At 32.7% G+C, this 27,950-nt stretch overlaps 1 protein-coding gene across 1 annotated transcript in view; it reads left to right on the plus strand.

The window, feature by feature from the left end:
• Positions 1-1,329: 1,329 nt before the first annotated feature.
• Positions 1,330-27,950, plus strand: part of LOC148279894 (uncharacterized) — a gene marked incomplete at its 3' end in the record, with an annotated part of 96,937 nt that continues 70,316 nt past the window's right edge. Inside the window, exons 1-2 of the mRNA XM_088229237.1 lie at positions 1,330-1,494; positions 16,388-16,562. Coding sequence (XP_088085363.1) covers positions 1,330-1,494; positions 16,388-16,562 — 340 coding nt within the window. The remainder of the gene's footprint in view (positions 1,495-16,387; positions 16,563-27,950) is intronic.

Consider the following 27,950-nt stretch of genomic DNA (forward strand, 5'->3'; position numbering starts at 1 on the left):
CCATTTTCGTAATAAAATACCTCAAGGGCGCTTTACATGGTGATTCTATTGTTAAGTTAATTTAATTGAAGCTTTTAAATTTGTAATTTAATTAAAATAATTTATTTTGTTGTCACGTGCTACGGATTTATTCAAATGATTTAGAGAACAAGTGGATTTTAAGTTTTTTCCATTTTTTCATTCATGTTTTGTACATTTATTTGACTGTTTCATGTCATCCATCTCAGATATTGAACCCGTAACCTCAACTATGGTAGCCGGACGCGCAAATCACAGGACTACGAAGCGTACTTATCTCCACTCGATTTCCTTTTTCGGGGTTTTAACCTAAGAGTAACCATCGAGTGGAAAACGCTCGTCCGGCTCACAAAAATACGGCTGTATTTCTTTATTCGCCCGGACACGGACTAAAATATATCTATAAGAAAATTGTAGATACTTAACTACTTAGTTAAAAAAAAAACCCACAAAGACTTAAATAAAAAATATCAAATCGTAAATCATCGGTGTATGGGCCAATATTTTTTTTCTGTTATGTATACAAGCTAACACAATATATTTATAAATAATTGCTTAATTATTTTTTTTTTAAAGTCTTACATCCCTTAATTATTTTTTAAAACAACATTATTATAGTTATTTTAGTAAATATGTGAGAATGATTCTAAAATAATTTTCTACCTTTCTTAAAATATGTATACGAGTTGCTAAAAAGCTTAAGTCTGGTCATGTCAAAAGCAGACAGAACCGAAGGGCATGTATGACAAGATGTATGAATGTGGAAGAGGCTAGGATTGTATGCCAGGATAGACGTGTGTGGCGGTCCATTCTCTCTGCCTACCCCTACGGGGAAATGGCGTGATGGTAGTAGTAGTAGTAGTAGTAGTAGTAGTAGTAAAAAGCTATATATTTATCTTTATTTTACAACCTTTCAGATAATTAACATTTTGTGATTGAAATTATATATGCCTATATGCAACGCAAAACAGCAGAAAACTATTATTCTTTCCCGGGAAAAAAACCCACTAAAAAAGTATCGACCCCTAATTACGATTTTTATTTTTAATAAATAAAGTACTTCACGTAATAAAGTTTGTGTATAATTAGAACTAGCGAGTGAAACCCGAAGTAATACTTTTCTTTTATAAAATTCTACATTTATTTTGTGCCGTGAGTAAATAAATTTTGTTTGCAAACAAAACTAATTCACTTTTTAATATTTAGTATGTTAAATTATCAAATTTGTGGGATTTTTCGTCTTTCGGAAAATCGGCTGCTAAAGGAAAACATCATATCAATGGAAATTGAGAATCGTCGCCACCGGCGTAGATGGGCGCGAGTTGCGCCTTCAGTACAGCTCGGGACCGCAACCCCGACGGTCGTGTAGCGTCCAGACCACCGTTAGGCGGCGCGACGTCAGCTACGAGTCACAATAGCATATTTCCCGGAAGAAACGCTTCAAGGGCGACATACGAAAGCGAGCTGGACGATAAGGTATTTATGATTAAAAAACTTGAATTCTGTTAACTTCTGAAAGTGACTGAAAAAAATATCTGTGACAACTTATACTACTTAAAAAAAACAACAACTTTTAAGTGTAAAAAAACGTTATGACTACACAGCTGAAAGAAAATAATTCTTATTATAATCAGTTAAAATACATATGATTTATCAGCAATTTTTTATGTTGTTGGTTATGATAAATACATTTAAAGTAAATGATTTTATTGTTTGTTATAAAGCGATCGTTTTTTTATTTCCATGTTTTAATAATTGCATTATTTAAATATATGTAAGGTATTCGATTATTTTGGTGTTTGATTGAGGTGAGTTTTGATTGAAAATTTGTGCATATTTTCGCTATCGTAAGATTCAGTTAATGTCCTTCACCCTTTCGGCCCGAATTTCTCCAACACCGTAGAATTTCAAGGACACTAGGGATGTTCGTTGTACAAAGGCAGTGTATAGAAAACAAGATTACTTAGATCCGCTTTACAAATACGAGGGGTGACTTTTTTCGAGTATTTCCTAGTTTTGTTTGACCCGTCGTTTCAAGAACTTGTATCGAATATTTTTTCGAATCGGGACACGGTCACGAAAAGGTATTTATCAATTTAATAATGCTCATTCATTTAGAAATTAACATCATTATAACTGATGTAAATTTTCTCACCTCTGCATTTCACTTAATGGGAACAAATTAATGTATAGACATACGTGTACGAGTATTTTAACATGTACGAAGCAATTGTTAACGACGGGTATCTCAAACGAGAGGGAAAAATATTAGAAAATATTTTTATCAACTGTTATTGGCTGGTCCAAGTGGCTTTGTACTCCTGTTTTTGCGACAATGGCCGTATATAATTCATATCATCAATGAGGAAATTCAGTGCTATAGAAAATAGGATATAAGAAATTTATCGTTAGAATATTGCAATAGATTTCCGGTTTGCGGGAAGCCACTTCACCAATCAGCAGAACTTACCGAAGAGAACTTGTGACGTAACAGGTAGAGTAATTTAAAAGATCACAAAACTTTGAAAAATTAAAGCGCTGATAACACAGGATATAATTTTTTTTTTAATGCTTTGTTTGATAGACTATAAAGTTTTTTTTAAAAAACCACTGTACTTCTTCGTTGTAGTGCATTCACACTTTAGGTCGCAGACAAGGTATAGTCGAAACCGGAACCGAGTTGCACAGTTTAAACCCGTGCTATGCCAGCGCGTATCCTTCAAAACATCGTACTAAAAAATCAATTTTATATAATTATGTAAATGTCAATCTTAATGATTTCATTAAAAACACAACCTCATAAACATTTAGAGAGACATTTTTTTTTTTATACACGGTCGGCCTCATAGTGCAGTGGCCAGAGCGTTTACTTACCATGCAAGAGGTCTCGGGTTCGTTTCCCATTGGCATAAAGTATTTATTTTTAAAAAAATGTTTGTATACTAGAATATTTCATAGTTCCTGGACTGAAGTGAGACTGGTCATCATACCTCTTGTAACCAAAATGATCGATGTTCACTGCGATCGGTGCACCAATGTAGTGCCCTATGCACCATTAGGTGCGGAATGGGAATGATAATGATATTTTTGATTTTGTTTCACAATATCTATGTTAGTGATATTTAGGGATTAATTAAAAAGTTTTTCCACCAGATTTTGTGTATGTCCAAACGCTTGCAGACAAGTACTTAATTTTGATCCAAAGGGATTTTATCAAATTAATTCACAATTCAAATTCAAAACGTTTTTGAGAAAGAAATATGGAAAGCTAGGCGTTTACAGATCTTATGACCTGTCATTGGTTAGTAAAAGTGATCACTTTACACACTATATAACATTCAGCGCTTCGGAAATAGACAAAATGGTGAATGTTACACAATGTGTAAAGTGGACACCACAACCAGCCAATGACAGGCCATAAGCCTAAACTTTTATACCCCTTATTTGAAATGTGATCTACCTCAGTTGTAATATGTTAATATTAATTATATTCTAGGGGGTTAAATTCAGTTCTTGTCAATAAACATTTGGACAAACTCAAAATATTTTGGATCAAACCAATTAGTGATGGAAAAAATATGGGTATTTAGAATGTTTCTTTCAAACATTTAAGTCGGTTTGTGGTCTCGCGGTTAGTTATGCAGACTCACGGATTAGAGGTCCGAAGTTTAAACCTCACCTTACGCTAACTTAATTCTCATTTTCTTATAGTGGGATATTTATAGTTCTTTTAAAATGGGCCCAAATTCGAAATATATTGACAAATTTCAAGAACGCTAAAACAATTTTGTTTTAATGTTTTTTTTAAAAGACAAAAAAATCAGATCAAACTAAACCTGACACCATCACTGATAAACAAATACTTTCGAATGAGAAGTTCATCATCATTCCCTTTCCGCACCTGATGGTGCATAAAGCACTGCATTGGTACACCAATCGCAGCTTATCTTGATCATTTTTGTAACATGAAAGTTAGATGATCAGTCTTACGCTGCAGGTACCACTCCAGGGATTATGAATGGTGTGAAAACACCCTTTTAAATAAATATTTATTATTATCTATTACACCACGAGGCCGATACCACCACCGAAGTTACACCACCTTTTTTGCAATGGTTATCTGAACGGTGTTACACCCAATCACGATACAGGCAGCCTTTTTGGTTTAGATTCTACATATCAAGCTTATGTCAGCCGGCTGGCGGTTAAAAAACGGCTGAATATGGGTCGAGCGATTGGGCATCAGTCAATAAGGGTCATCATTTTGGGGCTCGGGGTGCGTCTTTGTGTATACTAAGGAGAGATCCTTAAGCCCACCATCCACTCGCAGCTGTTATAGAGTCCTGGGGGACTCTCTGTCAGCTGCGCGTAGGTGAAAGTTATTGTAAATATTCTTAAGGAATACGAACTCCATGTAGATTATGGAGGAGGGAGGAAGATGTATGAACAGAGGCCAACACGTCGTTCCTACCCCTTAGGATCCCCTCAATGCCTCTGTTTTTTAAGTATTCAAAAATATATATTTACACAAATAAACGTTTATTGATATACAAAAACAATGACATTAAACTAAAGTTACACAACAAACATATTAAAAACACGAATATATTTAAACAGGAGAACGGCTTTGAATAAAGAAAGACTCCCTAGGTAATCAGAGGCAGGGGATCCGAATACCACCCCATCAGGGGAGGACGAAACAAAAGAACATGCGCGTTTCGCTCGGAAGAAAGCACATGCCTAACTGTATCAGCATCCCACAGAAACAGTTGCTTGTCTCACCATATTTTGCCCACCTAGACGTACGCGCATCTGAGGAGCTCTCAACGCGATACCCAAGTCCCCACAAACTGACGAAAGAGTGCAAAATTCGTATTGTTGGCCATCAGATCCACATTCCACGCCGGTCGCATGACCCCTGTCAGACCATTCAACATCTCATCTCTGGCATCACCTAATAGCACGCAATGCCACAGGATGTGTTCGGCCGATTCATGGTCATCTCCGCAAACACATCTCAGACAGGAGCAAGTCCAAGCTTATGAAGCTTGTCTCTAAATTCCCCATGTCCCGAAACCATTTGTGGGGTATGATAGTCAAACGCTAAGAACTTACAACACATCCTGTGTCTAATGAAAGGTAAAAAAGACTACGTCCATCTCCCTGTACATGTCATGTCCCATCTATTCTGCCATTGATTGAGAATTAAGCCTCGCATAATATCACATAGGACGCTTAATCTATGTTAATAAATAATAGGTCATGACTATACATGTTGATCATCATCATCATTCTCTTCTGCGACACCTTATGGCATACAGGGTACTGTACTGTACTGTATAAGTTCGCCGATCGAAACGTTTCTCTATGGTTTGTTACACAAAAGCGAGATTAATCTTTGTAAAAAGTAAGCAACGAACGAATGATTTAAGTTGATTCAGTAAAAGCAGAGTATAATAAAATAGTACTTCAGTGCTTGTACAAAAGGCGACAATTTGTTTTCTTAGATCGGTTTCTTTAAATTTATTTCCGTTAAGTATTATTTTCATTACGATAAATCCAAGGCGTTGTAAAATTTCTAAAAACCAATCGATACGGATTATTTTTTCGGTCTTACAAAAATCATCAAACACGTCACATTACAGCTGAATATTACATGTTTTTGTAATGAAAATAATTCATCCATTGTTTTATTAGTGACCTCACTTTTGAATTATTTACTGTACATAAACAGAGATCATTATTATTACATTACTCATATTGCGCCTTATTAGTTCGTCTAATGACTCTATATTTAGCCACTTCAAATAACATAGCAAATTTCATATGACAAACACCAGTTGAAGTAAAGGATTTGTTACGATTTACATTACACACCTTAAAAATATTACAATTTTTCCGCTTCTGGGTAGTCAGAGAATTGCAGTTCTGGGCCGGTATTCTGAACGCTCTTGCGAGCGTAGCTTCATCATCATTTCATTTCCGTACCTAATGTTGCATAGGGCACTGCATTGGTACACCAATTACAGGTGACAGGTCCAAGAAAAATCATCTAATTTTTAAAAGTAAAGTATTTTCTGGTGTCGCTTTATTGGTGAAATAATGGTAGTAATTAATAAAGGTCTCAGTTCTCTAACTTCATGAAAATCAAAAGACAAAAGAATCACGGGAATAGGGATATTTTAATATAATATATGCAATATGTAAAAGTTACATAGTGTTTAAAGTGGCCAATTAAACCAGCCAATTACGGATCACGCGCCTTGTAAACTCCTAGACCTCCGTATTCCCTTCTCAAAAATGTTCTCAATCTGCGTTGTAATATATTTTATAGTTAAGTCATCATTATCACCAAATCCTTATCCGCACACAAAGGTGCGTTGGTTACTGCATTGTTAAATAAAATACAGCGTAACTCGATATGTTATAGGAAGATAAAGTGATCAGTCTTACGCTGCAAATGCCAGTTCCATGTCCAGTGTAAAACAAACAAATATTTCGTGCCCACTTTCCCAGGAATCGCACCCGGGACCTGGATGGTAAGCGATTGCGCCAACCACTAGACTACGAAGCGGACTTTTTTCCGCTCGATTTCCTTTTTCAGGATTTCAGTAGGAAAACCCTCGTCCGGGATCCCGATTCTTTTACGCTTACAGAACTGTGTTCGTAATCTGTCCGAACACAGACCATTTTAGTAGCAGTCGAATGAATATTTCACATCGACCTCGCCGAGAAGTGAACCCAATACATCAACGCACTAAATTTATTGGATATTCTATTTCAATATGTTTTCTATCTGTAAGTAGCCATCCAATAAAAAAACACTTATTCTGGTTCTATTTCACATTCAAAACTGTTTGCTTTGTTTTGCTCTTGATACGAAAAAACAATTATTAAAATACAGTTACTTAATTTTACATGCCGGCGGAGTGATAGATATGTTAAATTTTGAAAAAATTGGCATGCTAGGTCTGTATGCAATGACAGAGTAATATGGCGTTCTATTATCTTTGCCTGCCCCTACGGGGAATCGGTGTGATGGTTTGTTTGTTTATTTGGTGGATCCGAACGCGGATATTGATATTTTGATTAGTGGGTTTTTTTTTACTATTTTTTTTTATTTGCAAAAAGTTAATACAAAAACAAAATTAATATAAATTCTTTGTGTATAATATCACGATTGGCCACATATATATTACAGTCATCAAAGGTGTATTTACCTTTTTTATTCTAATTTTTTTCCAACAGGAGTTATATAACCAAACCTTCATCCGACACGTGTTAATATTGATCAATTTGATCCATTGAATTTGTAATTACCAAAATCTGAATGAGAAAAAAATTCATCGGGAATTAATGTGAATATTTTTTGTGCTGTATTTTTTATTTGTTGTTTCTATCATTTCCATTCAGTTTTTTGCCCTCGAAATTATCATTGAATTTGGAGGAATTTTTTGTAAGACAAGTTATTAGGACTCGTCATCATTATTTCCTTATCCGCAACTAATGTGGATAGGCTACGGCACGGCACTTCAATAGTGATCAGTCGGGAAACAGTCCAGCAACAGGACAACATTGCAGGGTACATAAATAAGCTACTTTCAAAACCAATATTTCACATCGACTCTCCTAGGAATCGATCTCAGGACTCTAAAGATGGTAGGCGAACGGACTTATTTCCACTACATTTCATATTTTAGAATTTTTACCTTAAACATAATGTTTGTTATAAAAACGTTTGAATGAAACCAACACAATCATTAAATAATAAAATGCATAATTTTGTAAGAGTGAAGTAAATTACGGCAACTCCGAATATAATAAAATTTAGTTTTTACCGAGTCGAAATATTATTTTTCGTCTTCTTTTACAGGATAAATAGTATTTACTCTAAATTAATTTTATTTCTAAGATCAAAGAGTTAAATTATTTTATATTGTAACTTGACACCAAATAAAAGGTTAATTACGTCAAAAAAACATACAGTACTCGCAAAGTTTTTAAAATGTGTTTTTTTGTAATATGTATCAAATACATTTGTAAATAAATTTACTCTTAAGGTTCTCATTAAAAAAACTAAATGTTTAAAGTATGAAAAATCACTACTTTGTTACTTCTTCTGGTAACAAGACAGACATAACAAGAATACAAAGACAACAAAATAAAATTCTTAAACTAACATACAACCTACCCTACCTGACCTCTACGACTGAACTGTACAAAAAAACACACCAGTTTGACATAAACTACTTGACTAAAGTTGAGACCTTAAAAATTGTGCACAAAATAACACTGGGAAACATACAAGACGACGACATAATATTAGTCAAAAATGCTGACATACATAAATATAACACCAGACAACAAAAACACTATCATATTGAAAAAGCAAAGACAAACACAGGACAGTCAAAAATACTACATAATGGACTTAAACACTACAACGACCTACCTTATTACTTGAAAACTTTTAATGGAGACAAATTTAAAATCAATCTGAAAAAGCACATGATGACTGAACTAACTAGACTAGACGAGACATAAAATGACTAGACAATATTAAATTTCTAATGTAACCCTAACGGGTTTTTTAAAATTGTAAATAAATAAAAAAAAAATAAAAAAAGTTAGGTTTTTGGGAATACTGTAGTTAACCTCTCACATACTGATATTATGGACAAAGTAACAACAAATAATTCGACCGGGGTTTCGCAATGTTTTGCAGCAACAGAAGACTTCGCGAATCCGAAATCTTTAATTGAACGCTTACTTAATTCTTAGGTTGGGTGTTTTCTAATAACAAAAATGAAAAACGTTATAAAACATTTATAATTTATTAAGAAATCATATCAATTCACATCAAATATGAGTGAATAAAACTCTCGATTACTCGGATGATTTTGAGTTCTTGATTCGCAAAACGAGTTGATATCAGGTAATAAGTAAGTTGAATTCTTACGTATATCTGTTGTGGAATTGAGCCAGTTTCGGCATTTTTACTTTGTTGCGGCATAGTAAAGACATCCCACTTGGCATGAATAAGTTTAAAAAAGCGGAAATAAAAAATGAAAACTTGCCTTATCTTTATACAAACAAACAAACCATCACGCTGTTTCGCCGTAGGGGTAGGCAGCGAGGATAGAACGCCATAACACTCTATCTTGGCATACAGACCTCGCTTCCTCTACATTCATGCATCTTCTCATGCACGCACGTCGATTATTCCTACTTTCGATATGTCCATCTTCAAGTATTTGACGGACTCGATCGTGCCATCGTGTCGTCTTTCTCGGTCTTCCTCGTTTTCTGCGTCCATCAACACTTGCATCGTAGATCCTTTTAGTCGTTCTTTCGCTGTCCATTCGCTCTACATGTCCAAACCAACGCCGCACCCCTTTCTTGATTCTGTCAGTGATGCATGTCTCAGCCCTACGCACTTCACGGATCTCGACATTTGTGCACCTATCATACATCGTTTTACCACACATTCGCCTGAGGGATCGCATTTCGACAGCATTCAACCTACTTTCATCATCATTTTTCCAATTCCATACTTCGCTCCCGTACATTAGAGTTGGAACTAGAACTCCGTTGTGAACTGCTAGTTTAGCCTCCTGCGATAAACATTTGTTTGCCAAAGTAGATTTTAGTGCACCGTTCACCCTGTTCCCGGCACTCACCCTGCTTTCAATATCTTTCTCGGCCTTTCCGTCCCCAGTATTTTAATTTAGGAATTGGGTTATTTTTAAGAGAGAATTAATAAAAAAAGTTATTAAAGGAAGTGATTTCGTACTGAATCGATAGTTTTTTTTAATGTTATGCTTTTAAGGCCGTACTCGCTGATGAAATATTATTTACATATAAAGCATTGAATTTTTGGTCAAACATTTAACTGAATGTTATTTACATAAATTTAGATTACATAAATTTAGTTTATGTTAATTTGGGAATGAGTTTATTTATAAGGCAGGGTTGATAAAAATCCAAAAAATAAGGGATGTAATTTTATACTTAAAAATAGACGCTTAGAAATCTAGCACCCTATTGACTTACTAAAAAATGACTTAGAAGAGGTTTAAATTAATTAATGATTGTTGACACATAATTTATAAGAATACCTCTGTCCGCGCAGACGAGCAATAAAGTTGTGTGTGTGAAATAGAACCAGAATCCAGCACGAGTGTTTTTGACTCGATGGCTGCTACTGGTTACCTGGGTAAAAAAAATAAAAATGAAATAAAGTGGAGAAATATCCGCTTTATAGTGTGGTGGTTGGCTCATTCTCCTACCTGCTTGTGATCCCAAGTTCAATTCCCAGAAAGGTTGACATTGAAGGGAGACCTTTAAGCCCACCATCCACCCGCAGCTGTTATAGAGTCCTGAGGGACTCTCTGTCAGCTGCGCATAGATGAAAGTGATTATAAATATTCCTAAAGAATACAAACTCTATGCAGATCAAGGACGGGGGAGGAGGACGTATGGACAGAAGCCAACACGTCGTCCCCACCCCTCAGGATCCCCTCAATGCTACTGTTTTTTTTTATTCAAAAAAATATGTTAACAAACAATGTACATAAATAAACGTATCCAAATAAACAAAAACATTTTCTTTAAGCTATAGTAACATAACAAACATAACTTACACAAAACATAAGTAAAAACACGGATATTTACAATAAGAGAACGCCTTTGGATAAAGAAGGACTCCCTGGGTGGTCAGAGGCAGAGGATCCGAATACCACCCCCGTAAGGGGAGGACAAAACAAAAGAACGTGTGCGTTCCGCTTGGAAGAAAGCACAGTCCCAACTGAATGAGCATCCTACAGGAACAGTTGCCTGTCCCAGCATATTTTACCCACCTAGGCGTCCGCGCATCTGAGGAGCTCCCAACGCGATACCCAAGTCCGGACAAACTGACGGAAGGATGCAAAATTCGTACTGTTGACAGTAGATTTTCCTCCAAATCATTTCATTTTCCCTGGAGTTTCAGGTCAGATCACCTCACCTCCCTGTAACAGATAATCGAGATACGCTGTATTTGATTTACAAATGCAGTTCCCTGTGCGCCACTTGGTGCGGAAAGCGAAACGATACTATTTCTGATCATCTTGCCTTCATTTATTTTACAAATGACCGCTGCGTTCGTCGTACCAATGCTGTATCTATGCACCGCTTGGTGAGGATAAAAAAATGATGAAATGCATAGAAATGTTAATTCAATATACCAAGATAAAAAAAGGCATCGAACACAGCAGATAAGAATACGGTAGACTATACATTTCATTATAATTTTTATATTTATAAATTATATAAAAAACATTCGCACTGACCTTAACCTTATATTAAGATTAGGATTCAGTCAAACCGGAATATGGTTTACTCACATACTCGTAACACGGCCATTAATCTTCCCAGCTGATTGTTTATCGCAGGAGACAAAACTAGCAGTTAGCAATGTAGTTCTAGAGGCAACTCTAATGTATGGGAGCGAAGTATGGAATTGGAAAATAATTATGACAGTAGGTAAAATGCTGCTGAAATGCTATTCCTCGGGTGAATGTGTGGTAAAACGATGTATGACAGGTGCACAAATGTCGAGATCCGTGAACTGTGTAAGGCTGAGACTTGCATTATCGACGGAATCAAGAAAGAAGTGCAGCGTTGGTTTGGACTTGTAGAGCGAATGGACAGCGAAAGAACGGCTAAAAGAATCTACGATGAGAATGTTGATGGATGCAGAAAACCAGGAAGACCGAGAAAGACATGGCACGATCAAATCCATCAAATACTTGAAGATGGACCTGTCAAGAGTAAGAATAATCGGCGTGCGTTCTTAAAATATTTGATTTTGACTTCTGATGACATTGTTGGTAACATGAAAAGAAATTGATTGACATCATTTATACCATAAATTATTTTGAAAATGCATAAATACAATGAAAGTACACACCTTTTTCCCGAAACTGTTTATAAAGACTTGTGTCTTTCTTCCGTTTTGCATATACACGATCATTTATAAAAAAAACAATCGAACCGCAAAAATAACAAAACATAGAAAGTTTTAAAGTTTTCACTATACACCTTACTGCAGTATTGTCAATTTTAGATCAATAAAATATACATGGGCAGTACAATTACCTTTTTCTAATTTCCCAGTATGTCATTGAAAGAATACAGTGTTAGTTCCAAGTTGAGAACGTAGTAATACAAATAAAACAAACAACGACACAAAACTCAAATACATATAGGAATCATTAAAACAATTTGCATTTTACAACATGCACTTGAGTGTTTGAGAAATAGAAGAAAAACAATACGTCTACCAATGCAAATAACTACTTCAAATTATCAAGACACTACTAGCTAAGTCCTAACCTAGATTATAACATGATTTCTATCGAACTACGACAAAATTATCTCTCGTTATAACACTGATCCCTCGCAAAAACCCTAATTGTCCTAATACCAACAGTAGGAACAATCTCGTGCGAAGACCCTAATCGTCCTAACAACCTTTCAGACCTTGGTGCAGACGAAACCGGGCCTAGAACATGTTCAGCGCGCGGTTTTCTTAAATTGGTCTACTTGTTAGATTTGAAATTTACCACTTCCTTTCTTTGGGACAAGAACAACACAGACGAACTAGAGTTCAGTTCAGACAACCAATGCCAGTACTCGAGTATGTATGTATTTGTCCAAAACAGATTTAGTTCTCATGGTAGGTCTTTACCCAATGCACAAATCGTATTTTAAGTAATAGCTCTGTTAAATTAAGTATGATTTTGCCAATACCATACTGCTGTCCTTAATATTTTATTTAAAATGATTGCTTCAAAAAATACAAAATTTTGACACCGTTTCCGATAAGCATACTTATAGTCCGCTTACACGTAGAAAATGCAATATCGTTCTGTCCCAGGGCTCAACTATTGTCCTTGTGAAAATAAAAATTTGTACAGCAAAAAAATTGTCCCGAGACATCGCCACCGAGGACAGGCAGGCTATCTCTGCGGAACAATTATTACCCAGACCACCGCGCGCGTCCGCCAGTAGTCACATGGTCACACGGACAGGACATTCCGGCAATAGCAATTTATTTATAGTGAACGTGTCGCTCCCAAAAAAAAAATATGACTCAAAGTGGTGGCAGAAAAAAAATCTTTTTATTATGTAGTTTGTCTGTTTTTCATACATTTTGGTATTAAATAAATAATAATTTTCGTTAATTTGCTCGTTACAAACACCGTCGTGTATTCAGTCAGAAAGGCGAGAGTTTAAATTTTGCTAAATCTCCCCCTCCAAGCCCAGATCCGTAAAATATCCCGCTATTGGATAGGCAGCGAGCTCTTTAATATCCTCAGATTTAACCAGTGGTCCTCCGAAGATGAGGCTCTTTTTATGATGTAAAGCATCACATTCACGTAGAATGTGTTTCGGTGTTTCCTTATCTTCCCTTCAGAACCAAAATATAGAAGTTTCGGAAAGGTTCATTCTAACGCGGTGTTTGTTCAATCTGCAGTGTCCTGTGCGGGCTCTAGTGATAACCCTCACTTGATGAGGCTGAGCTTTATTGGGTCGAAGGCAAACCTTTGCGAGTATCTTGGCGAGTATCAGTTCCTTCGCATGGTGCTAACCAGGTACTTTTTGCCAGAGCATAACGCTCTGCTTCCTGGGCCCAGGGAGTATTGAAGTCCAGGCATCCACAGGGCTTATGACCTGGCATTGGCTGGTTTAAGTGGCCACTTTACATACTGTGTAACATTCACTATTCCGCCTATATTTGAACATCTATATTCCTTCGACACTTCCATCTGTTGACGTTTGTGAAGTTAAACAAAACGTCAACAGATGGAAGTGTCGCAGAAATATGTATTTTTTTTAAATAATTTTTTTAATTAACAATCAACATATATGTTTTATTGCTTTTTAAATAATACTCGTATATAATAACACGTCCAGCGAATTTTATTGCTTTGATGAAGAAACTCCAGAGCCCTTTTTTATTTCTTATTAATAATAAGATGTGTAATATATCTCCTATTTTTTTTTTCTCATAACGATCTGGACATTTTGCAATCCGGATGATCGGATTTCGTATAAACGGCGTTCTACTGTATTACATTGTTACTTTTTCTTCCCTTATTTCGCTTTAGTTACCTGAAACTATATTTTCATGGATAATTTAAAGATAATTACCATTTTTAATTAATAGCAAAAATAATAAGATCATCGTATTACTGTAAGTATGTTAAAATACTAGGATCATAACATATTTGTTTAAATAAGAATTTCCGGCACGCTTGATTAGAAACACAATTTTCATTCAAAAAATATTAAATTAAAAATGCTCACAATGTTGCAATAGATCTCATTATTTTTAATGTGATAAAAAATTCAATATTTTTTGTTTTGTAAAAAATTAAATAAGAAAAAGTAAGCATTTATCGATTCAAATATAATTTTAAGCATCTGCTTGGGCGTTCACTTTAAGAAAAATTTGAATTACAAATATTAAATTACGTTTATTAAATAAATTATGGAAAAATAAAGAAATCCAGGTATTTTTTATTCCAGAATAACAAAAATGCCTTTAAAATATTTTATATTTGGGAAAATCGTAAGAAAAAAAACATCCATTTTCATTAAAATAACTGAAAACGACATTGGAATATAAGTGAAACTCGCTTCTCTGACAACTAAGTAGAATATGGCCATTATTTTATTGATGTTTTACAATCATTTGTTTATTCTAAATTCCTTCACTTCTGCGAAAATCCTGAAAAACGATAAAGTAATCTTTTGCCACACAAAGGCATAAGACCCGGCTTAAAGTAAGTAGCACAATGTGCTAATATTTAGATAGAAGTCTTTGTTAGAAATATTCTGCTGAGTGAAAAAAGGACGATTGATACCAGTCAGTCTGAACTTTAATGTTTGTCCAGTACGGTGTTAAACTTGGTACTTTGTTTTACTTCAGATTAGCTTTCTGCACCCTGAATTTTTACATGAGTATAAAAAAATGTATAATCATTACTTTATCCTTGGCTAATGATGCATAGGATACTGTATTAGTTCGGTGAAAGCAGTGTGTCAGTATTTTTTTTTATAATGTATTTTATTTAAAAACAACTTTCAATATGTATATTTTTTTGGTGATCCCGTGTAAGTTGGATTCGTTTCGACGTTTTGGCTACTAATGCAGCAGGGTAAACTGTGTACTTTATTTAAAAGAAAATTGTTTTTGTATTAGTAATTTGTACCGTGTCGCAGTCGGAAACAGACACATTTCGTGTCATTTTTGTAGTGAGTACTGAATGTTGAATTCACCGTATATCCTAGAGTATATCATGAATAATTGAAGAATGTTTCAAAATACATACTTAACTGTAAAAGAATGGTTTCTTTGTAGCTTAAGATAATTTCAGATCTGATCGAAACATGAAGTGTTTTTTGAAATTTATAAATATTGTTTCCGGCGGATGATGGATAGAGTTATGTGTGTGAAACAGAACCACAACCTTAGACGTTTTTAACTCATTGTAATCCTGCTCTAAGGTAAAAATCCTGAAATGAAAAAAATAGTGAAGACAATTTAACATTTCAACAATTCTTTCATCTGTTGACTTTTGTGAGTTCTCAAATGTGGATGCTTAAATATAGGCAGAATAATGAATGTTACACAGTGTGAAAAGCTGCTAACAAACTAATGACAGGTCACAAACCCTGTAAATGTCAAGGCTTTCATATTTTTTTTTCGGAAATGTTTTTCTTCTCTCTTGCAACAAATTTAATTCTAAAAAACTCCCCGGGGAAGAAATCCACCCTGTCTATAAACATTTGGACATACTCAATACATTGGTAATATCGTTTCAACTATTATTTTTTGTTTTTTCAAATTGTTTAATTAGTCCTTTTAGTTTATTAAATTAAAATAAAAACACTTCGCTGGATTTCCTTTTTATTTATTTAATTAAATACGGCATTTCTACTATTTACATTTATGTGGTTTAAGGAGCGCTTGAAAAAAAAATCGAGGATTATATATTAATATACTTTGCACATAAATAACTTGAAATACAAACATATTTAAAAGTAATTAAATTTATAACAAGTTTCCGATAAAATAACAAAATACTTTAATCAATCAAATCATAACTATTTCAACCTGACCTCGTTAAATTGATTTGCTCTTCAAGTATAAGCATAGTTACCTAAACATCTGTTTGTATTTAATTAAATGGTTCCTGATTGACTAGCTTCCTTCTAATGAAAGTGATCCTAATACTCTGCAACTCCCTATATACCACGGGGTATGGATATGCAAATGATGATGATGATCGATAAATGAATTAATAATTGTTGTTTCCAGGGTGATAATCATGGATTAGGCGGAGCTTTGGCGGGGGATGAAGAAGTGGTCCAACTGGACGATGAGATGGAAGACGTTTTCAACATCGCGGAAGCTGAGAGGTTCAGGGTATCCCAACTCCTGGGAGGAACCCCTGAAGTTGTGCCTCGGCGAACCTCTGAACCTCACCATGACTGTGAGTTATTTTCATCATTATAACTGTCTTTTACGATTTACGTAAAAACACATTTAGACGAACCGCGTACACTCTACACTTTTTCCGGGCAATTAAAGCGCCTTCCTTTTTCCTGAAATTGCGGCCGTATTCTGCAACTCGTTTCTTTGATTCTTTCGTATCATATGAGAAAGAACGAGAACGAAATACAGTTTTGATTGCGTTAGAGTGAGATGGATAAATAACGAACGAACGAACTTGCGAATTGAAATTGTTACAGAAAAATCCTGCTGTTTATAAAGACATATAATTTTGCATATTCAGTTTTAAAAAAAAAATATCTAGTATACGGCTCAAATGCCTTTTTTAAACAAAATCATTAATTTTTTATCACAAAATAATACAAGAGCAATCCACTTTTTACATACTACACAGCTGTTTTATACATTGTACTATATTACAACAATGCGAGTTTTAATACTTTAGATACTTCGGTAAAAAATAAATAAATCAAAAACCATTAATTCTTGATTTGCTGGTATTGTTGCAATGTTTGTATATTTAATGCCCTAGGTATAATACAAACTGTCTCGTTCCCAGGGCTTGGATATTCTCAACAATTTTTAAAATAAATGAAAAAAATAAATATTAAAAAAATAAACCATTAAAAAAAATGAGCATTAAAAATTAATTTTAAATTAAAAAAAAAACATACAAATCTAGTTATGCGTATATCCTTATACTATATATTTAACTTGACTTAAAGTTCAAAGTTGACTTTGAATCAAACCGTGAATATAACGAAACAGAGTCGCTGTCCATCCCGGTTGTGTTTAATTAGGTACTTGTTTTTTTGTTTTTTATTAATGAAATAAAATGACACACATTTTGTTTCTATAACAATCTACTTTTAAATGTTTTATGAAACTTAAAACTGTAACTTTTTAATCATTTTCTTTTTTAAATCATTATTTTGTTATTAAGACGACAGGACAGAACATTTTCCTAAAATACGGCTAGGCAATTTAAGGCAAACACGGTTCTTTAATTGATACACCAATATAAGATGGAATTTGTTCCTCTCGCGATTTAATAGCTGCCGTTTTTTATGTGAAAGGCAATTGACATTATTTCACCTACATACTAGGCAACGCCTGAAAATATTATTTTTTCAATTTCTATACTTCTTCATGGACCAGGTAATTTATCAACAATATTTTGAGTTTGTCCAAATTTTTGTAGACAAGGACTGGATTCAACTCCATGGGGAGCTGTTTATATTAATATATTACAACAGAGATGAAGAACATTTAAGAGAAGGTAATATAGAAATCCAGGCATCTACAGGGCTTATGACCTGTCAAAATAATATTTTCAGGCTTTGCCTAGTATGTAGGTGAAATAATTCAATTTGATGAATCTCACCCGCATAAATGAAGGTTTCAGCTCTTTAACTTCACAAACATCAACAGATGAAAGAATTGAAGGAATATATATGTTCAAATATAGGCAGAATGGTGAATGTTACACAGTGTGTAAAGTGGCCACTTAAACCAGTAATTGACAGGTCATAAGCCCTGTAGATGCCTAGACTTCTATATTACCTTATCTTAAATGTTCTTCATCTCTGTTGTAATATGTTAATATAAACAGCTCCCCAGGGAGTTGAATCCAGTCCTTGTCTACAAAAATTTGGACAAACTCAAAATACTGTTAATATTTTTTTAGTCCAGTCCTCTCTAGTTTCGAAAATATGCCTCTCTAATTACCACCCTTTTAGGAAAAAAAAGACTTGGTGTTTTATTATTACTAGTAGTATTTAGTAAACATGAATAAAATAAAATAGGAAATAATAAATTAGTTACGTAAACCTTGACAAAAAGCTTGTTTGCTTTGCAACTGGTCGGTGAAAAAAAAGGGGGTTAAAAACAAAGTTGTTGTATTTATTTTATTATAATGAAAAACCACAAAGTTAGTACTTCAAATGTATATTGGAAAGATTTTTTAGGTTAAATTTAATTCAATATGTTTTGTTGTCACTAATGTCAATCAATTAGGGCTTCCATTAGCATGTTGACTGGCTCAAAAAAAGGTTCAGATCGAAATAAATACCTGACATTACAGTACTTGTGTACAAAGACTCGTCCTTCTAGGTTTTTTACTGGCGGATAGTGAATACTCGTATTCCAATGACGCTAAACACATTCATGTTCGCTATCTCTCTTTTGCTGACCCTTTGACCCATTTCACACGTACCGTCCAAATTCTCACGGCACGATAAATTTACTTAGGATTAATCGATGTTTGGATGAGATTTTGCAAAAATGTGTCAACAGATTCGAAAAAATTAAGTTGGTGTCAGAATCATGATCTAAAAGTGACATTCTTACTTTGAAAAAACTGTTTGATGAGCTTAAAAATTTTCTATAATACTTTAATGTGTTGACCAAAAATTATGCAACTGGACAAAAAACAATACAATACCGCTTTAAGGTGCTTAACGTATTGTTGCAAATTAAGATCGGTGTGTGGCTAATATGATAACAATATTGCACAAATATATTAACCCCGCAATAGACAATTTGTTTGCCAGGATTGCTGACAATTTTCATTTATTATAAACGGCAGCCAATTTTTTTGTAATTTGAGAGTTAAAATAAATACAAAATAAATTTAATAAATTTCAACGTATTTTCAATGTCTGGTTTAGAAAATAAAGCTTTTTTGTTCTCAAAGTTTTCCATTACAATAAAATATATTCTATTGACAATTACACGTTTCAAAAATGGTTTAAAATTATAGATTGAAAAATACGTTTTTTTGTAAGAAACATTGTTTTAAATTTTAATTACTATTGGGGAAAAATGAGACATCGCCTTCAATTCTAAGTTTTTAACACTATCAACTACGTCATCTTAAACAAACAAAAGTATATATTTCCTCAGTTTATAAAAACAATTATTTCCTAATCACCAAAACTAAATAAAGGAATAAAAAACTGGCATAACTTTATGAAAACTGTTCACTCATTGGACCGATATACCACGAAAAAATATAATTTTATGAAAAGCAAACCTTAAAAGAGCGAACAATATATGAAATCGTTACTACATTCAATGAAATGTAAAGATTTTTATCACAAGTCAAATACCCAATTATATGGAAAGAAAAATATATTGTAAACAGAATCAATAAGCATAAATGTTTAGACAGAAACGATACTTAACAACCAGAAGAAAAGAAAAATGCAAAAGTTCAAGATTCTTTATATAAATATATGAGGTCTTAACCGAAAATAGATATAGAATAATAATAAAAAATTAATCAACTAACCCAGATATCACTATGCTAACAAAAACATGGCTAAGCAACACATAACAACAGCAACACAATTTTATTTTATTTTATTTTATTTTATTTTTGTTTTATTAGGGAAATCAACAGTTCTACATACATATTTTTAGTAAACAAACAGATATAGTGTATAAACTCAGAACCAATAACAGATTTCCACATAGTATACAAAGTTAGTAAAGAATATATATATTACATATCAAATAAATACATACAATTTATACATATAAAAATGTTATTTTCAAGTACTCAATAATCAAAGATTTTTTAAATATTAATTTTAAGAACATTAAGTTACTGTAAATTGGGCGGGATAAGGACAAAAATGCTTGAAGATAGGATAAGGAGGGGGGGGGGGAGATGTACATATTTATTATTATAATGTCTACTAAGTTACATAATACATTTTTAGTTTAAATTTTAAATCTGACAGAGTGATGTTTGTATAATCTATATTTTTAAATTTTGTATTGTACATTGAAAAAGTCCTACGAAAAAAAGCATTTTTAACATACTACGATGTTTTACTTGTTGGTACATGAAACAGGTGGTACCGTCTACAAATCCTGGCTGGCACATGTATTGTTATTAAACCAAGCAGCTCTGTACAGTCAACCATTCCTGTCACAATTTTGTAAAGCAGTAGTTGGTCCGCACACACTCTGCGGTATTGTAGAGAAATGATTCCATGGAAGGTGGAGGCAGTGAGAGTAGATACATAAGAAATACCGGTTTTGTATTTAAGGTACTTTATAAATTTGTTTTGAATATTTTCTATTTGTGGAAATAATAATTATAATGTAGGCTGTTAACTTACGTAGAGAAGGCAAAGGATGAGGAGTAGCGTTATATATTGAGAGTAATCTAGATTTTCAAATTAAAGTATAAGGAACCATAAAAGATAAATCAAATGTAATCTTAAATAATTTAACCAAACAAAATATTAAAATCTTCGTTTTCTATAGACAACCCAATGAAAATCAAGTAAACCAATTCATTAACTATTTTAAAACAGAAATACTCCCAAAAAAGGGAAAAATAATAATAGTTGGTAATTTCAACATAAAACTACTTGACAAAAAATGTGTTTATACTAAAGAATACTTAAATTCTTTCTACTCCCATAATTTTGAAATACTGAAGGAAATATCACCTGAAAAGTATACAAGGCAGAACCTAAGAGGTGAAAATGTTATAATGCTCATAATAAATGATCATGCGATCACGAATAAAACAGGATGCAATCACACTATTGACTATATAGACACACCGCTAAAAGATCATAGAGCAATGGAGTTAATTTTGGGTATAGTAGTAGCTTAACAAAAGCAAGATAAAAATATTTATCCAAAAAGATCGACATTAATAAACTTAAAGAAAGTATGGAAGTAAAATTACAAACAACTAGTTTCAAAGAACTGCAGGAGTTGAATTTAAATAAAAAATTTCAAAACACAAAAACGAAAAACAGAAGATTTACTAATTAGATCCAAGAGGGGTGGCTAAAATAATATTTTTTAAAAGTCATTCCAAAAATAAAATTTACAAAAAAATAGTAAAAGAAAGAGACAATCAACATCTACACATGCACCTTTAAAATATTTAAAAATAGCTGAGAAATGAAATAAAGAATTCTAAAAAACAACACCATCAACAACAAATAGAAAGAAACAATAATAAATTGTGGAAAATTGATAAAAACATTAAATCAGACACCAAAATACCATCACCAAGTATAAAGGAAATAAAACAAATAGACGAAAAATTAACAAATAATCCGTTGAAAATAACTGGTACATTAGATGTTTTTTATACAAGTATAGGAAAAAACTTGCAGAAAAATAAACCATGTTTAAATATAGCAAAAATTTGAGGAATTTGGAGGAATCAAAAAATCATAGAAAATTAAAAAGAACAGCTTCTCCGGGTTATGATAAAATTAAACCATTACTAGTATAAATTCTTAAAGACACGCTTAGTCCAATATTAGTAAAACTAATAGATCTGCATATAAAATAAGTAGGTACCTATCCGAATAAGTTAAAAATAGCAAGATTTACTTCAATATACAAAAGAGGTGATAAAACAGATCAAACTTATGACAGACTGCAAATTTAACAGTATTCAAAAAAATATTTGAAAAATACATTTAGGAGAGATTAATGGATTACATAAAAAAAATTATATAAAAAAATGTATGCTGACGACATAGCATCGCATTGGAGAAACAAGGTTCTATCAGACAAAATATATTTTTTGACATTGAACTTTTATTATATGTATATTTAAATAATGCAGATAGTTGCCTCAAAACTTTAAGGAAAAGCGGAATAAATCCCTAATTGTTATTAAGTTTATCAATATAATATTGATAAAAATTATTAGATAAAATGATGTCTTCATTTCAAACTTTCATGTCTCAAAAAAAATATAAATCTACATAGAACCTTATTTCCCCAATGCGACGATAGTTCTATTTTACAAAAATAAAACTGACAAAATTACTTACAAAGATATAAACTATGACCTATTTGACGAAATGGACAAACACAAACTTACGCTTAATAAGTTATTTTGCTGTTTTGTCATTAACTGTTGCTGTAAAAAATCGCTCCCATATTTTTTTTATTTTACACGACCTTTCAGTATTATTAATAGAAAGGTCACTCTAAAAATAAATTATAGTTATATGAGGCTATGTTTAAACTTACGTCCTTTATACTGCAGCTCTAATACTATTATTATTTTGTTTTAGTTCAATTTTTAAAATCTCTAAAATTTTTCCTTTAAAAGGAGGGGGGGGTCATGATTTTTTTTTATATACCAGTAAAGTGTTGCTGCCCGCGTATCTTTTAAAATATATGTATGCGGCCCGAAGAAAAAAAGGTTGAGTGTGTAGACAGTATTACAAACAATTTCAGCGTTTACAAAATCCAAAAAAAACCCCTAAATTCTTAGGCCATGAACCATTTTGTCAATTTTACAAGGCGAAAAAATGCTTTTGAATATTAACACATCACAATACAGATGGAGAACATTTTTACTGGTTTGACTGGCCACTTTACATATTATATAACATTCACCATCCTGCCTATATTTGAACATCTTTAATTTTTCCATTTATTGATGTTTGTTAAGTTAAAGAACTGAAACCTTTATTGGTGCGAGTAAGATTAATCTAACTGAATTACTTCACCTACGTACTAGGCAACGCCTGAACTTTTTTTAAATTTTTGTACTTCAGACCAACCAACAGATTCAACCCCCTTGGGAGCTGTTAATATTAACATATTACAAGAGAAATGAAGAACATTTTTAAGAAGATATTGTAGAAATTTAGGCATCTACAGGGCTTATGACCTATTGTTAGCTGGTTTAAGCATCAATAAAGGTTTTAGCTCTCTAACGTCACGAACATCAACAGACGGAAGAGTTGAAGGAATTAGGATGTTCAAATATAGGCAGAATGGTGAATGTTACACAGTGTGTAAAGTGGCTAGCCAATGGTACCATTGGTATAGTGGGCTGGGTAGGTTGCACTGCGTCTATCATGAATCCCCTAATAAACGTAAAATAATTACTAAAAATTATGCTGCGATGTCCCCCCACTTTCCCATTTAAAACATTGTTCCAATTCATGAAGGTACTAGATACTAGACAATTTTTGTTAAAAAGTCATTGACACATTTCTGGTCATGCGGCTACAAGAGTAGATCCCAGCAGAATGCTCGTACGAGATTTTCCTGTAATTTGAATTATTTAATTCCAAAAACACGTATAACGTTTGCTCAGACGAATTTTTCTTTTGTGGCCAAACGTGTTTGTGTCCTGTATGAACATAGCAAATTTTCCAAAACAAAAACCATTTTTAGAAAGTGTGTACAAGTCTAGATGTTGTTTAAGGGAAGAGACTGCTGCGGGATAAGCGTGTTGTCCAGATTAGCTTTGAGATATAAATATGTTTATGTAAAAATATTACCGTTATAGAGAGACGTGCCTCTTCACCAATTCAATCTATAAATATTTAAAAAGCAGACTATTAGAAGATAACAGAGAATATATATTCAACTGATTGGTCATTTCTTGATAACGATTCAAAAATTGACTCACGTATCGAATTATTTTATTCCATTGTGTATAATACTATCAAACATCATGTACCAGGAACTACAAATCAAATTCTTACCCTAAATAGTTTTCAAAAGAATTAATTAATATGTTGATTGAAAAAAAAATAGCACATGTCAATTTTAAATAGTCTATATTATTTTTCGACTTTCTCAAAATTAAGATACCAATGTAAAGTCCTTTCATCTACATGTTATTCTAATTTCATTGCAACTGTTGAAAATTCAATTAAAGATGATGTAAAGGCACTATGGAAATTTACCAATTCAGTGCGTAATGATGATACTTGTTATTCTAACATTATGTACATGAATAGAAAATACAATGACAATCCAAAAACAATTGTTAACGTGTTTTCAGAGTTCTTCGGTAGTGTGTACGATCCTACTGCGCACTCATACCCACATTCTGCTAAAATTGTTGATTGTTTAAAATTGCATACATGCTTCATACACCCTAATATTAAAAAACGAAGAATTCTGAAACTTGATTGTAAGAAGTCCCCCGGTCCAGACTATATTCCTAATATTTTCATAGTTAAATGTGTCGATGCTTTAATTGTTCCCCTTTCTAAATTGTTAAATAGTTCACTATCATCAGGACGCTTTCCAAAGTCTTGGAAAAAATCCTACCTTACACCTATTTTTAAGAAAGGCAACAGAAGCAATGTATTAAACTATCGCTCAATCTATATTTTATCGGCATTACCAAAACTTTTTGAGTCACTTGTGTTGGAAGATATCCATCCTGAATTATCTAAAGTGATATTAACTACCCAACATGGGTTTTTTAAAGGTAGGTCTACAATATCCAATTTGTTAATTTACCAAAACTTTATTGTCAAAGGTATGGCAAGTAGATTCCAGATCGATTCCATTTACACTGACTTCAGTTAGGGTTTTGATAGAGTTTCTCATCAAATTCTTCTTGAGAAGCTAAAAGCTATGGGGATTGCTGGTAATTTTTTTAAATGGATAGACATCTATCTATCTGATTGAATTCTTTATGTTAAAATTAAAGGTCTAGTATCTTTTTCATTTATTGCCAAGAGCTCTGTTCCACAGGGATCTCATTTGGGCCTTATTTTATTTCTTTTATTCATGAACGATATTGTTAATATATTTCACGATGGCAAAATACTCCCGTTTGCTGATGATCTTGAGATCTTCAGACTTATTCAAACTCATTTTGACTGTTCGATTGTTCAAAGAAGTTTGGATAATCTTGAGGCCTGGTGCACAAGAAATTTTCTTTTTCTTATCGTGGATAAGTGTCGTGTAATGCGGTTTTTTCGAATAAAAAATCCATTGGTTTTTTAATATAGCATTTGTAATACGACATTAACTCTTGTAAAAAAAATAAATGATCTAGGTGTCATCTTTGATGATAAATTAACTTTTGTTCCCCATATAAATGAGATGGTAAATAGAGCCACAAAAACTTTGTTATCAGAAAGTTTTAGTCTGTTGATGCATTAAAAATATTAAACATGACCCTAGTAGAAGAAGCCAGTTAGAATATGGGTTCTCAGTTTGGTCTCCTCATTAAGCTATCTATATAAACGGAAAAGGTCCAACACGAGCTTTTAAGATTTATAAACTCCAAATGAAACATTCCGATTCTTCAATCGAAATATTTAATTGAATGAATAAATGAATTAATCAATTCAAGCTTAACTTTAAATATTTAATGAAGCAGTTAAAATTAATATGTTTTAGTGATAGAAGGGAAATTTCAGATTTAGTGCTGCATTTTAAGTTATTAAATTATGTTCTTGACAGTCCCGAACTTTTAAATTGTGTTTATTTTTATATGAGACAGCGTGGGACGAGACAAAATACTTATTTTGCTGTTGATTTGCATAGTTCAAACTATGCCAAATACTCACCTATTCCACTGTTTCACATGTTAGCAAACAAACATGGAAACAAAAATTTATTTCATTTATCTTTTTTTATTTTTTGTTTATTTATTAGGGATATCAACAGTAATGCATGTAACAAAAATACACGAAATAAAATATACAGAGAATAAAAACAATGACAGATATTCACAGAAATACATTAAATACACGTACAATACATACTAGTGTGTTTGTGTGAGTGTAAGTGAGTGAGAGGGTGGGTGTTATATTGGAATGAGGGTGGACATGTGTGTAAATATTACACAAGTGTCAAGTGTCGAAAATATAAATATATTTAAAATATTAAAAATTAGAGATAAAATATAATAAAATAAAATAAAATAAGATAAAATAAAACTTTCTTATTGAAACTAAGTATAAGACAAAAAAGTATGTTTTAAGACGCGCATTTTAAATGTTATTTTTTTACAATCAAATGGATCAATAAGGGGAAAGTTCAAATTATATTCACTAACAAAACGTATAAAATGTGAGTTCTGGGCATAGTTCGTACGAACTGCTGGCAGATGAAATAGAGAGCTTGACGTGTGACGGGTGCGGTAGCCGGGGACATTTAATGATAACTCCGACAAAAGAGCCGGACTATCAAGGCGTCCACTGAGTATGTCATGAAGCACCCCCATGTCCAACAGTAGACGGCGATCTTCTAAAGTAAGCAAGTGGTGTTTTTTGCAGGAAGACATATAATTGAGATCGGTATACCTGCATCTCCAGTTAAGATGTCTAAGAAATGTCCATTGAATTTTCTCGAACTTTTCTTTATGTGTGACATATTGTGGAGACCAAACAGAAGAGGCATACTCGAGCAAAATGCGAACATGAGCAAAGTAGACCATTTTAATACACGCGATATCTTTAAATTTTATTTATACCAATTATACCAATTAAAATACTTTATACCAATTAAAATCGTTACTTTTTAATTACTTCTTTTCTAAATTATGAAAATGTACTAAGTATTGTACTTGTTTTACTGTTTATGCTATGATAAATCGCCTCTGTTACTTCAATACTTTTTTTATTTTAACCCTTTATTTATTGTTTATTTGCTGCTTACCCATGTTATAATTTCTTATACAATTTTTATTTATTAATTCCTTAGTTTCTGTTGATTTTTTTCATGTACCTGGACTGGCATGTTAAGCGTAAGACTGATAATATTACCTTAATCTAGCAAAAATAATTGACATTCGCTGCGATTGGTGTACCAATGCAGTGCCTTAAGTGTGAAAGGGGAATGATAATGCCAAAAACAGTCAGCCATAGAAAACTGAAACTGAGATAATAGCACTTTTGTGAAAAGAGGGAATAATCAAATGTACACAACAGTTGGAATGTTTTTTTACTTTGACGAATGATAAATAATGCAATAATGCACATTACCTAACTTAACCTAACCTAACCGATTTATTTTTTTTAAGACAAAAAAAAATCATTATGTTTTTGACCAGTGTTCATTATTTTTTAAAGTCTGGCTGACCACACAACCTCAGATGTGTATTTTGCAGAAAACAGCTAGGCCTTGTAAAATTTTTATATATCTTGCGTCATTATGTACTGAAAATATTATTTTTTATTTATATTAGGATACTTGATTGTTAAGAATCACTTTATTAATTTGTTATAATAGCTTTTTAAATAACCTTTTTATGAGTTTAAGGAATTTTGGTGTTTTTTTTTAAGATTGGCTAACCGCACAATCATAAATACGCATTTTGCAGAAAACAGATAGAATATTATTAAATTATACCTCATTCAAATATTGAATGTATGAAGTGATATTCTGTATTAAAACATTTTTTTTTAATGAATGAATTTATAAAATTAAAATACTTACGTACTTATTCATTTTAATTTGTTTAACAGAACTCGATTTCTGGAGGTCTTAATTTTCCTATTGGCATACATCTCGTGAGATTTTTCTGGTAATGTGGGTATTTTCTGCAAATTAAGAAATGCCATTTTTTTCTAATAAATGTTTTTTTCAGAAAGTGGTTATTACA

This window comes from Micrasema longulum, unplaced genomic scaffold, assembly GCF_059751315.1.
Source record: "Micrasema longulum isolate JH-2025_06_02 unplaced genomic scaffold, ASM5975131v1 h1tg000648l, whole genome shotgun sequence".
NCBI lineage: Eukaryota > Metazoa > Arthropoda > Insecta > Trichoptera > Brachycentridae > Micrasema > Micrasema longulum.